The following is a 14,204-nucleotide window of genomic DNA, read 5'->3' on the forward strand; positions in this document are numbered from 1 at the left end:
GAGAATATAAAATGCCATGAGCTTTCTAGAAAGCAGTCTGCTAGTTAAAAAAAAAAAAAAAAAAAAAGATATACCCAGCCTTCTCCTCAGTAATTCTATTCCTAACAACTCATATATAAAGGAAATTGAATGTTGCACAAAGATGTATACACAATAACTGTAACACCAAACTATAGAATGCCACTTAAATATTAGCTACATAATTGTTTAAATAAATACTTTCATGGTACTAATATGTTATTTGCCATGAAAAAACAATGTCAGTATGAGTGTCAAAGCTAAAAATAAAAAAATTAAAAAAAACAAATTGTATAACCCAGTTTTTAAGAGAAGTGCACATATTTTTGTGTTTGAAGGGGAGAGAGAGTACATATGTGTGAGCAGAAGTACCCCCCAGATTGCCAGAGTGAGCACCAACCAAAGCACTCACTAAGAGACAAATCCTGAGAAGAGCGGACAGTATTCTTGTGAGCAGATGTGATGTCATCTTGAACAGAATGGTGATTTTTTTTTTTACTTTCCTCTGTACCTTTCTGTATTTTTTTAATGTTTTACATTAAGCATGTACAATTTTTGTCATCATTAACACAACAATTTTCATTTAAAATAATCTCAACTATCATAAGCATGAGGTTCTATTAACTTCCAAATACTATTATCTTTACTATAAAATACTGATTAAAAAGCAGTTGATATGGATACTGAATAAAAATTTACATTTCTTCCTCCTTCAAATGACAAATCAAAAATCATAAATTCTTCATAGGACTGTTTCCACTCATAAATTATTATTGCAATCTCTTTTTTAAATGTCACTTAAAAAAGAAAGTGAAGCAGGAATGTTTAAACATGACACAATACACCTAACACAAGCATGCTATAGTACACATCTGAGAAATAACTTGCATATGCAAAGTCCTGGCTTGATTTGATTCTACAAAGAAATCCAGCATCACATGGTATGTTAACTTGGTTGCTTATTAACTTATGTTCTTTATTTACACAGTATAATGAGAATTCTCAATTAGCCATGGGTAAGATTATCCACAACTAATCTTGCTTTTCAGTCTGGCCATTGTGCCGAAGTGTCAGCAGTTTAGTGATTTGCTTTATAGATCTCTCAATTCTGTTTACTTTGCATGAAGCCAGCATTCTAGAAAAAAACAAATGCTTAAAATCAACTATTCAATAAGTTGGATAGGAGATGGGTAAGTAGGCAGCTGGTATCCTCAGGGCTAAGAGTCCAAATGCCATCCAGATACACCTCTACCCTGTGCTCCACCTGTGATCTTTGGAAACCTTTGGGGCCATCTTGGTTGTCACAATGATCAGGGATGGCCATTTTGGCCCACAGACACTAACACATGCTATAACACAGAGTACCCCACCAAGAACTGCCCCATCTACATGGACAATATTGTCCTCATGAGGGACCATGATCTTCTCATTCAATGTTCTATTTCTAGCCTACTACACAGAAGGCACTAAATAATTATGTGCTGAGTGCAGTCAAAACAAGCCATTTCCAGCACTGAGTGAGATACAAATAATGTAAAATAATGAGCAGTGACAAGGGAGGAACCAGTTTCCCACCTTGACCACAGACCTTCTTTGCAGCTGTGCTCCACTATACTTAGGGAAATTCTATGAAGAGACATATCTATACCCAAAATATGTAGAAAAGCATACCAGTCCACACCCAAATACAAATCATAAGAGGATTATCTTCCATCACAGACATCCAGATATAAGTCTTCCTCTGTTGGCAAAGATGTGCAATTGTGTCAACTCAAGACAGATGTACTGGCGCCAACTAAGCTCAATCTTGCCTTGGCAAGTGAGCAGTAAAACAGCACATGGTTTAAGAGTAAGGCTGTTACATTTAAATTTGGCTCTACCATGCATTACCTGAGTAATTTCCTTAACATCTTAACATACCATCCAAACCTTGGCAATTTACTTACTACATTCTAAATGCTCATCTACAAAATGGTACAATGAAACAGAACTCCCTATCCTAAGACCCTGGGCCAGATATGTTACATGACTCAAAAAAATGTTTTTGTAATTTTGGCAAGTAATACCACATATATGTAACACCCCAGGTGTACCTGGGGGAGCAACACACAATCATACACATTAACATTTCTGTAGCTAAATGGATGATTGGTCAATTTGTGGGATAAACAAAGACTCAAGTAGCCTTATATCATCCCGTTCAGATTCTACAGCTAAATTAGCTTTGCTACAAACTGGCAAACTGGCGATTTTCAGACCCTTCTGAAATCCAGACATATGTAAGGGATCATGGATCTGTAGTACCTACTTCCTGTGAAGAGATAATGTGATAGTGAAGTTCTTGTAAGTAGAAGGTACTTACCCCAGTGCCTGACACATAGGTAGCACTTAACATTGGTGACTGTTACAAAACGCTAACTAGTTATTCTATGAGATAAAAGATCCTGCAAGCTAGCTAAGGGATTTAGCTGACTTGTGTTAGCTAGGGGTGGGAGGAGGTAGGATAGGGGTAAGCCCAGGTCAGAAGGGAATTTAAGACAATTACACTAATTAAAATAAAACAAAATGACAGTATACTGCCCACAAATTGCAAGAAAATAATGCATCTGTCACACTGAACTCTTAAGTAAACATTTACTTCCTTTCTATAATAGGGAGTTTCTCTAGGAGTTAAGATCTAAAGATGCTTAATTTCTGCTTCACAGGCAGTTTCCTACTCATAACTGAACAGTTTTCTTCCTGAAAATGGGGCTGATATTGAAGATTTCGCTCCAGGTAGGATCAAAACTGGTTTCTCCTTAATGTAAAAAACAAAAACAGTGAAATTCTTGCTGAGCATAGAAGGACTATAGCAAAATTTGAGAAGTTAAATAGTAAATGGAAAAAGTATATTGAATGAACCCTATCCCCAAAATGACCAAAGTTCAATTTACCTCTTTATCCTCTCTGTTATATTGGTTTTCCTGACTCAAACTCCTAGAAAAACTATAAGACTTAACAGGGAGAATGAAGAGAACTATCACTTGTTAAGCTCTGCTCAGGACCAAGTACTGGATTGTATACTTTGCATGTATCTCTAATTTATTTTCACAATCTACAAGGCAACAGTTATTCTCCTCCTATTAATAAGAACACTGAATTGCTACGTGAGTGAACCATGATTCAAACTCAGGTCTGACTCCCTCAAAACCCATGGGCTATGTGCACTAGACCACCTGCCAGAGGATACGGCACCTTTCTCACATTCTTAATTGTTGCCTTCCTTTGTATTTTTTATCAATTATCTTTTAAGGGCACATAATAATATGGGATTTATATTACCTCTCATAGTATGGGCATTTTAGTTGTTCCTATGATCCCAAACTGAACATGTACTTAGAATTTTATCTTCATTTGTCTCTGAAAAAATAAGGGGATTTCCATAAATTACATGCATCATCTTTAGTTTATGAGCATATTTATATACATATTGCATTGTTTCTTCTCAGCAGCACAATTAAAATCAAAGAATTTTCCGGTTGGTAAAGATTTTAAGGCTAAAATATATATTTGGTTGAATAACCATTCTGGCCATAAGCATTTTTATGGGGTATGACCTCCAAATGTCCCTCTACTGCCACTTCAGAATTTAATGACCTTTTAGGGAGTGTCTTCTTCATGACAAATTAAAATCATCTCTTCTATAACCTAAGCTCATTCTACTTAGGTCTGACTTTCAAGGCCGTAACTTCAGGCTCTATTATACCTGTCATTTAGATGCTTTATTATTTTCAGCTGAAAGTTTGTAACCAAAGAAAATAAAGTACAAAGAAGTTCGAAAACAGATTTTAAGGTCTTTCTCCTCCTTCTTTCCGTAAACTAAACAAGTAACTTCCAAGACTTGAATCTTTCCTCACTCCTGTCAATGCCCTTTCTGCTGCCCTTTCCAATACCTCTCCAGTTGTTCTCTTGTCCATAATGAGCTATGGAGAAAATAATGGAACATTATTAGTTTAAAGTGTTTAGTTTAGCACTCTAAGAGTTCAATGACCTAAGTTTAAAAAAAAAGAATACTCCAGAGTCACGCTCATTTTTCAAACCACAAAACTGTTAACACATACTCAATTTGTAGAATGCTATGATTTGAGTCTAAACATTACTCTCTTCTTGAATTTGTTATTAACTTTTAACCATTACTAAATTTCATAACATTTCAGTTGGACCACTGAAGGGATTTCTCTTCTATTTGCACATAAGTTAATTTCATAGATTCTCACAATACAATAAGGCTTAAATGCATACTTCAGTAAGGTAAAAACATACTTTGGAATCTATTATCATTGAAGGCTCTAGAATTCTATATGGCGAAGGAACCATACTTTGACACTTTTGACACTATTAACATTACTACCATTATAAATGCTAATCCATCCTAGAATTTTCAAGGCTTTACACAAAGGCTTACAGAAATCACTTTTAAGAACCAATGTACTTAACTACCAGACTTGGGATTATGAAGTACATTCAATATTTTAAATTGTATAAAAAATGATAATGCTTATTACTGTCACTTTGTGGCCAAGACAAAACATATTTAATATGGACAGTTCATATTTTAGTCTTTATAAAATTTTATATTGTTAAAACTATACTATTTTAGAAGCAATCATCATTGGCCCTGGTAAAAAGTGTATCCTATGTACTGTGTTAATTCAGTAAATGCTGGTAGAAGAGGAACAGAAGTCAAGGAAAATGCCTAGGGTCTAATTCCTGTTTCTACACTCACAATGCCAATAGGAAAACAAGTATATGACCTTGATCATGGCTTCTAGCAGAATGTAAGAACAAAACAAGAGGTATAATTTGCTGCTCTAATTTATAGTCCGTGCACAAAAGGAAGCAGTATAGAGCAGTGGCTCTGAAGCCCTGTCTTCAAATGAACCTGATCTTCCAGCCACCAACATCCCCAAGGGTGGCTCCTGAAAACTTTTGATCGGAAAATATAATTTGAAAATTACTAATACAGTGGATAAGAATCCTAGAGGAAGAGTCACAAGATCTGAGTTCACATGCTAGATCATCCATCTACCAAGCTCTGAGCTTCAAAGGTGTTTCTTAACCTCTCTCAGTCCTCGTTGCCCTATGCAAAACATGGAGAAACCCCTACTCCCTACGACAACTGACCAGCTGAGAAAGGCTAAATAAAATGCTAAACACACAAACCAAGTTTGTAAGGTGTGATCTACTATGTAAATGTGAAGTATATTATAATCACTGTCTTATAATCTATGTTATATGTAAAAACAATTATTTTTCCTTCCTACTACACCCCATTCCCAAGGCAACTTCCTTGTTTCACATAAAATAAAGACGTTCAGGTCTACCAAAGTGAAAGGAGGTCCAAAAATTGGATTAAAAGGAAAAAAACTGGGAAGAACAGACTCACATAGAATTGTTCTCCACTGCTTCTCAGGATAACTCAAGGTAAATTCATCTCCCACTACTTTCCAAGGGAAGGACTCCACTGACACACCTATTAGTTATTTTAAATGTCCTCTAAGCTGTTTTAATAAACCTTATTTGTAAGCACTTTTAGTACAAGTATACTTTGGAAAACTCTTTTCTCCAGGCCCATACTAGTTTTCACAATTATTAGGTATGATATTAATGACCATATCAGATGTCCACAATCATGAAAACTGAATAGTAAGGAAAAATATCAAATTCAGTTATTTAATACAAATAACTCAAATAGCTTGAGATTTATGATAAAGTTGTAAAGACTTCTCTAAAGATACTATTTGAGAAAGTAGGTACTCTTTAAATACACTAACTGTGGCAGAGCTTATAATAGCTCTTGAATTGTAACTCCTACACACAAATGTACAATTTTTTGTTATATCATTTTATGAAGGCCTTAAGACAGAAAACTATCCAATTCATTTTTCTTGCAACCTTATATCCATAAAAAAAATTGGAAAATGTATAGGAGAATTTCTGATGCACCCTGTAGAAAGCTTTTTAAAACCACAGGATTGAGAAGAAGGATACAGCTCCAGCTTACTTCTCTTGAATCCTGGTTCTCTTAACCAGTAGATTGTGTGATTATCTTCCCACAGAAGCTGAAGATTGAAGAAATATTAAAATAGCAATGTTTTATCATATTGAATGCGCTGGCAATTGCATTTCAACTAAGTGGAAATTTAAGGAAGTAATTTGGGTGCAAACATAATCTCAAAGACCAATGATGACAAATGGCTTACATGTACATACTCAGACTCCATGCTATCCCTCTGATGTCCGTCCCCACCACTCACCTGACCCCTACCCCTGCTCTTTTCACCTTTCTGAATGCCAATGGAAGGCCTCTCTTTAAAGTACTGTTGTAGCAGAAGCGGAAGTTCGCATACCAACCCCTGCACCTTCCTACATAACCAACCCATTATTGAGTAGAAGAATTATGACATCAGCAGCATGTTAGCCATGTTAGCCCACATCTACTGACCCACATGCCACCATGTCACAGGCTGTGTTTCATAATAGCTGTTATATTTTACCATCTTTAATTTGAATTTGCTTTGATACAGGCTTGATATTTGTTAATCTATGAAACAACTATGGAAATGCATGTGGCATTTAGTTGCACTTCAGTTGACTGCCATTTAAGAATGCAAAAACCAAAAAAAAAAAAAAAAAAAGAATGCAAAAACCCAGACGCCATACAGGGTGACACATGGGTAACAAAAGAGTGGGAAAAAAACGAACAGTCTCATATTTGTGCTCTCAGTAAACCACCCTGAGCAGCACCTAGAATTTCATATTGCCAGAGCTTCGATGTCCTTCCTTACCATTTCCCAATAAACTGTGTGTGTTATCGTACATTTCTAATACAACATGCCTTTAATCCCACTTGGGGCAGGCTGAGGAGGTAGGAAAGTGAGAGGGGTTCTTTTGTGCCTTCCATAGCCCCACAGAAAGCTAAGCTATACAAAGCATTTAAAAATAACTGCAACCAGGGCACTCAGGTGACTCGGTGGGCACAGTGTGGGACTCGGAGTCATGAGTTCAATCAAGCCCCACATCGGGGAAAGAGTGAGCTAACTAACTAACTAACTAACAAACAAACAAACAAACAAATAAATAAGTAAGTAAATAAATAAATAAATAAATAAATAAAGAATAACCAGGTAACAATGTGAAGGAACAGTTTTGTCTTAAACATATACAAGCAATGAAAGAAAATAAAGTTCCTCACCACATTAACTATAGCCAGCCACCAAGAGAGAAAAATAACCTATCCTAAAATCTTATATAGAAAAACAGCTCTTGAAAAAGGTTGGGACATGAGACCCCATATTAGATACATTACAATACTCTGCTTTGTATACCTATAGTTCATAATTTATAGGCAACGTGTGATCAATTACCTCATATTCTTTCCATGAGCCAAACTCAATGTATTCTCTATCATAAAATGCCAGAATGATCAAGGGGCCTAAAATATTAAAAGCAAAGAGAATTAGATTAACATTAAAAATAAATTCTTTGCTATCTACAAGTCATGTAATTACTTCAAATTACTGAGTCTGTGGATAAATAGTAATTGCCATATAACTGAATTATTTTTGAAGTATTTCTTTGCATGGCTATAATCTATGTTTTTCAGTTCCCTATTTAGCCAAAAAAGAAATTGTTTTGACTTGACAGGCAAGGAGAGAGAACTTTTATTTTTCTAAGAATAAACACATTATTCTAATAATCAGGAAAAATATAAGTGAGGGAGAAAAAATGGAGAGGAGGACTCTTTGAAACAATCTGTACTTCTAAATTGTGAGGCAAAGAGACCAAACAGATTGAGAATCAGCTTGCTAACTTATTGTAGGAAGAAAGCAAAAGTAAGAATGGATTAGCAGCTAACATACCTCTGTTCATTCCTTCAAAATAATTAACATTTAAAAAAAAACAAGCAAAAAAATGGATAAACAGGTCACAAAGCTGAAGAGATTAAGAAACACATGATTATTCAGTTTATGAAAATTTTTTAAAATCTTTAGCTCAGGAGAGAACAGGCAAGAAAACTTTTAAACTAATGATTTGCTAATAAAGTAACTTTAGGGTAACACTGAAATACAAACATGTACTTAAGTGTATTTGCTTATTATATATGTTCATACCTTTTTTGCTCTAAATTTGACCCATGGTATCAGAGATCAATTTAGTAAAGAGTATATCTGATCACGTAGTCAACCATAAACAACATCATAGCTGCCTGGCATGATCTAGTTTTGTTTGTTTTCTTTTTTTCTTTAAGGGTAAAGATGACATTAAGTGACAGTTGCCATAAATTTTTATGTTGGTCCATTAAACCTAGAAAACTAACACAGAAAACAGGCACAGCTGAGTCTATATGAACAGGCAACAGTCTAAATACACATATTTAGGGTTACTTGAACAAGACAAGGATCACGAAAATAATCACAGGTGTTTGCTGTGTATTTAGTCGATTATGAGTCAGATACAGCAAAAGTGCAATAATCTACACTAATTAACACACCAGAGTTCTCAAAAAGAACTTGGCAATTTTAACCCTATTATCAGCTATTCCTGTTACTTTATTGTCATTATGAAATACAGGATATTTTCTCAGATGACGTATTACACACAGATATTATAAACTAAGTGACTAAACATAACAACTTTGAACACAAGGAGACTGAGTTCTATGTACGTACAATTAGATGTTTCTACAATAACTCTACTGGCTCCTTTAATTTTTTTTCTTCTCCAATGACCCTCCCTGATACCTAACTTGTTAAGTAAGTATCAAGTTAGAAAATTCAAGCTCATCTACAGTCATCTGTGTCCTCTACTCCTCTTCAAACAGGTGGCAAGCAGAATGTCCTCTTTGAACACCTTTCACCCCCTCATCTGATAGGAACATAAGTGCTCAGGATCTTTTCCTTTCTCAAATAATCACAAGTTCTTCAGCCATCATCACAGTTCACTGATGATGCAAATTTGTGTTTGCCACTGAGCACTTTTAAACTTAAAATCCAATTTGTTTCTTTTTTTAAGATTTTATTTATTTATTATTTCTTTATCTGAGAGAGAGAGAGAGCAACAGAGAGCATGAGCAGGTGCAGGTGAGGAGAGGCAGAGCCGGGAGCCCAAAGTGGGGCTCAATTCCAGGACCCTGGGATCATGACCTGAGCTAAAGACAGACACTTAACTGAGTCACCCAGGCGCCCCCTCCAATTTGTTTCTTAAAGCCTGTTCTCATATGTTATTCCATTATTCATTTTTTAAAAGACTTATTTATTTATTTATTCATGATAGACAGGGGGGGGCAGAGACACAGGAGGAGGGAGAAGCAGGCTCCATGCCGGGAACCCGACACGGGACTCGATCCCGGGACTCCAGGATCGTGCCCTGGGCCAAAGGCAGGCGCCAAAACGCTGAGCCACCCAGGGATTCCCCCCATTATTCATTTTAAAAAGAACTGCAGCTATGCTAGGTCCCACCCATACAAATATTAGATGCACATGGTCCTGACACATAAGTAGCTCACCCACTACTATGCCAATCACAGCAAGATGCTTCCTCCCTCAAAGCTCTAACACTGGCCCCACAAGAACTTATCTTCCTTATTTCTTTCTATATTCTATGTCTTACTTCTCACACAGCTATTCAAATAACTTCATCTTGCCCTTCAACATTTATTGAGTCGTTACCACGCAACCTGGTGACATGCTAGAAGCTGATAAGGTTCTGCAGGATACAATGGTCAGCCAGTTACTTTGCACCCAGGCCCCATCTCATCTGCTCCTACTTACTGTCCTTTATACCTTTCCTGCAACCCAGTAATCTCACCTTTCTTACTCTCATTTTCTCATGCCCCACAACTAATTAGTAAACACATCCTGCTGATCTATCATTCATGTCAGATAATCCAGTCCAGCACTACCCTAAGATTCAGGCTAAGGGGGCCAGTGCCCTGGCTTTGCACTTTTACCTCTGGCCAGATACTTCCGCATAACATGAGAAATCTGCTCGGCCCAGGGCCATCCTCTCTGCCTCCTCTGGACTCTACCTAGGCAAATTACTAGGACTTGAATTCCCTTGCAGAGCTCTAGACAATCAACCCCATGACAGATGGAGATGCAGGCATACCCACCTCCAGGCCCAAGAGGTGATCAAGAAATAGCTTGCAAGGAGGACATGCTACCACAAGGAGCCTAAGAGATAGGGGAAAGGAGGCAGACTACAGGACAAGACAAAGTGACAGAAGACCAGTTCTCCCTTTGCCACTAAGTTCTAGAACAGAGCTCCTAAAAAATCTGAGAATTCCAAATGGTCATCCATCTCCTTATAAAGTTGTATTGGTCAAATTAGGAGGTAAGAGCATATTTTACTTAATATAGCCGATCTGCAACATTGAAGTATGTTCTAACAAGTGAGCTTCCATTTTATTCTTACACCCGTGTTAGGAATGGGACAGGTTTCCACAACCTATTTCCACTGAAAAGTCCCCATCTCCAATCTTCATTATAACCTATCAAACATCAATCCTTATAACAGTAGTGCAGAAGTAGTAGTAGTAAAAGGATCATGAATAGTATCTCTCACTGAAGAGCCTAGCATAGTAGGGGCATCTAATCTATAACAAACTCTTTCATACCTACAATCAACCCCCTATCCCACCCCGGCTAGTTATCTAGATCTTAATGAATTGAAAGTAACAGGGTGGCAGAAGAAGGATTCTAACCAAGGTCTTTCTGAATTAAAAGCCCATTTTCTTCATTCTGTACTTCCTTTTAGATGGTTATGAGATGTTTACCTGGCTTCAGACCCACTCCCTGCTCGTCTACACAGATCTGCCAGATTCATTTCCCTAAAGCACCATTTTTACCTTCACAGTGATCTACTTTAAAAATAAACACTGTCCAGTTATACTCTGTCCAATTAAGTTCTAAATTCTTAGCCTGATTTTCCTTTCCACTCCATCTGCTTCATTATTTCCCTAGAAACTCTTCACACCAAAATCATACCTGCCTCTACCTCTAGCACATGCTTGACTCCTTTCTCACAGCCAATACACCCAGGCAACCTTCAAGATCCATCTCATGTCTTCCCTCCTTCCTGAAGACTTCTCTAAAATTACTCCAGACCAGTTTCTGTGAATCCCCATTTTTGTGAACCACCAAAGTACTGACGGTCTTTATTAAAAAGTAACTAAACCGTGTGCTAAGCACGGTGGGGATGAGAAGGGAGGAACCACAAAGGATAAGACATATCTTTTGGCTTCAAATCCCTTCATAGAGTTAATCTTGTTGGAAAGCAGCATAGGAGAGGCTGGTAAAGTGCCTCTAAAGAAGCCACAGCACCTGGCTGAAAACCTGCTTCGATCGTATATTAGCATGGGCTTTGGTGCTAAGTTTGCATAGTAATTACCAGCAGCTCTTTTATGATAAGCAGAATTTTTGACCCTGGAACTCACTTAGATCTTAAATCTTTTGAGAACCCCAAAGAACTTTGGTTTCTGTGTATCATATCTACTTGGGCACGGGTAAATGTTTGTCAGTTCTCCTTCCACACACACCCCTTAAAAAAAGCCAGATTTATAGTTTCTGCTCATTTCCATAGTGTAAATACACCCAACATGGCTAGTCTCAAGCTAACAATGTGACATCTGAATGTGGTGTTAAGAGATGAGCAACGTGGACTCCCTCTCGAGCTGGTAATAATAAGCTTCAGTCACTAATTATCTACTCAGTCATCATACTAGAAAATAAAATAGGGAAAGGTAGTAACTATTAATTTAAAAATTATGATAAAACCATTATATCCTAACAAACTTATTTTTATGAAGTATATCTAAATTTTCCAAAAGAAAATAGACTTAATGAGAAGAGTAGCTCTGTTTTACATTTCAATAAACGTCTTTGAATGTCTTCCTTCATAGAGGACAACTGGCTACTCACATCCACTTCTGCAGTCAATCTGCTGTTTCGGTTGAATGTGTTAAGAAAATGCAGTCTCACAAAGACATTTCGTTTAAAAGGAAGGACCTCCTGGGGCTGGTGTCCCTAGGTGTGCTCCATTCATACTCTGAGCAGTGTTCATGTACCATATACAGTTTGCATAAAACACTTTACTGTGAGAAGGCCTCACTAATAGTCTGAGTTTGGACTAGTGTCGTAGTTTTGTTTTTTGTTTTTTTTTCTCACCCAGCAATTATCTCAATGTGAATAATTCTAACTCTAGACTGCAGTGAAAAGCAAGTTTATGCTATTTCATATGCATGTGTGTATATATTTACATGTATATATATATGTACACATACTATAGCTCCTCAATTCAACAACTCAAGGTGGTAAGATTATCAAGGAAGAAAAAGACGTGAAAAAGATCAAATGAAAATTTCTTCATTTGTAGGAGAAAAAATTCTATGCAGAAAGAATATTTATGAAGCTAATGTATGAATCTTCACTGAGCTGGACATAATATTCAGTTAAACATAAAAGGTACAATTATGTTCTATATTTTTACAAGTGGACAATTGAACCTTATGTACAAGATGATAAGTCAGAGTCACATATTCACTGATGTCAAACAATGGCTTCTATCAGAACAGAATTCTATTTCATTTGATTCTGAAATTTAAAACTTCCCAATTTAATGTTTTTAGCAATATTTAATTCTTCAAAACTGGTATCATTAAACAGTTTAACAGCGTAAGCACATAAATCATACTCGGGGGGGAAAATCATGGATTTAAAATTAGCAGAACTACTGGTTAACAGCTAGTGGTTTTATCTGAAAGACTGTATCTGCGTGACATTAAGTGCTATTTTTCCCTGGCTCTAAGTATCACTGTAGTCTGGTATTCTCCCTCTTAAAATATCAAGGCAACATTAAGCATTAAGCACGTTCTGTACCTCCTCCTCTCCTTAATCTTAGGCTGAAATTACCTTCTTCAAAGAATTGAAACAGGATAGCCATTGCCTAAACCAGTTTAATTCCACTAGCTACTTCAAACCATTCAATTTCAAACCACTTCAATTCTTTTGAAAATATTATCTTCTCATTAAATTAAATGCCTTATGGTCCCTTTAGCAACAACAGAATACATTAAAATGTAAGCTCTATTTCATAAATCAACGGTGAGCATGTTGAACATTTTTTAGGGGGAGGCCACAAAGTAGCAAAGGTAATCAGGTTTTTATGTGATTCTGCTGTTGCCTTACTACTTAGCAGCAGGTACTTATACTCATTTTCAGTTCTCCTGTATCAACAATGTAAAGTATTAACACAGGACTGGGCACTTTACTCACTTCTTCTCTTAAAATTCTTTACATGGAAGAAGAATTTGAAGACAGGCTAAATGTTTAGAATGATGTAAGGCTTGTTCTACATACTCACTAAAATAAATACATTTGCTCTAGTCTTTAAATTCTACCATTTGTGCAGGGAATAAGTTATTTCATCCATCGGCGTACTGTTCCTATCATTTGTTGCTCTTGCAATCTTTAAAGATCCTGCCCCAAGAACTGATTCTGTGAAGAGGGGTCACTTTATAAAAGCTTAAAACATTCCCACCCACTGACCAACACTGACAATGACTTAACAAAATATATGGTGCCTAATATCTCTCTTTGAAAACAATTTTGTTTCTAATTATACCCGGTTTCATGTGACTATTTTCAGCAGCCACCTTCTTCTGTAAAACCTTCTTCACACCCTACCACAAAGAGTGAGCTAAGCTAATGACAATACCAGCTACCACAGTTTGAGTGCTAATTCTGGACCGTTTTGCCAACTTCTCCAGACATACTTATCTCATTTTAGCTTTCACTTTTTCATTATAACCCAACTGAATAGATAATATCCCCATATTTATATAAAAAGTCTGAGATCCTAGTAGTTAAGAACTAAGTTTAAGGATAATTAGCTATCAAATGACAACATCAGAACTTGAACTCAGGTCTTTCCTACTCAAAAGACTAGGACACACACCTTTTCTTAACAATTTTTCAAGCTGATAGTCCTCACACAACACATATCAGGTATTTTTTAAAATAAAGACGTAAGTAGTCATTGGGTATCTGTGTAGGTGGAATAAGCATATGATTGTCTCACATACTATAGTTTGGGTCTTTGGGGAAATTTTACAGTTCCATGCAAGTACTACAACCACCTTCTACTAA

At 36.5% G+C, this 14,204-nt stretch overlaps 1 protein-coding gene across 19 annotated transcripts in view; it reads right to left on the reverse strand.

Moving 5' to 3' along the window:
• Positions 1-14,204, reverse strand: part of RFX3 (regulatory factor X3) — a 289,026-nt gene that overhangs the window by 249,428 nt on the left and 25,394 nt on the right. For 2 of the 19 annotated variants that reach the window (XM_038527183.1, XM_038527190.1), the window contains exons 2-5: positions 7,425-7,492; positions 6,062-6,119; positions 3,951-3,980; positions 3,340-3,417 (exon numbers count right to left, since the gene is read on the reverse strand). The exons of 3 other annotated variants lie outside the window; for them this stretch is intronic. In XM_038527183.1, coding sequence (XP_038383111.1) covers positions 3,340-3,346 — 7 coding nt within the window. In that variant the 5' untranslated portion in view covers positions 3,347-3,417; positions 3,951-3,980; positions 6,062-6,119; positions 7,425-7,492. 14 more of the 19 variants (XM_038527185.1, XM_038527192.1, XM_038527187.1 and 11 more) reach the window with 12 other exon arrangements.

Source organism: Canis lupus, chromosome 1 (genome assembly GCF_011100685.1).
Source record: "Canis lupus familiaris isolate Mischka breed German Shepherd chromosome 1, alternate assembly UU_Cfam_GSD_1.0, whole genome shotgun sequence".
In the NCBI taxonomy this organism is placed as follows: Eukaryota; Metazoa; Chordata; class Mammalia; order Carnivora; family Canidae; genus Canis; species Canis lupus.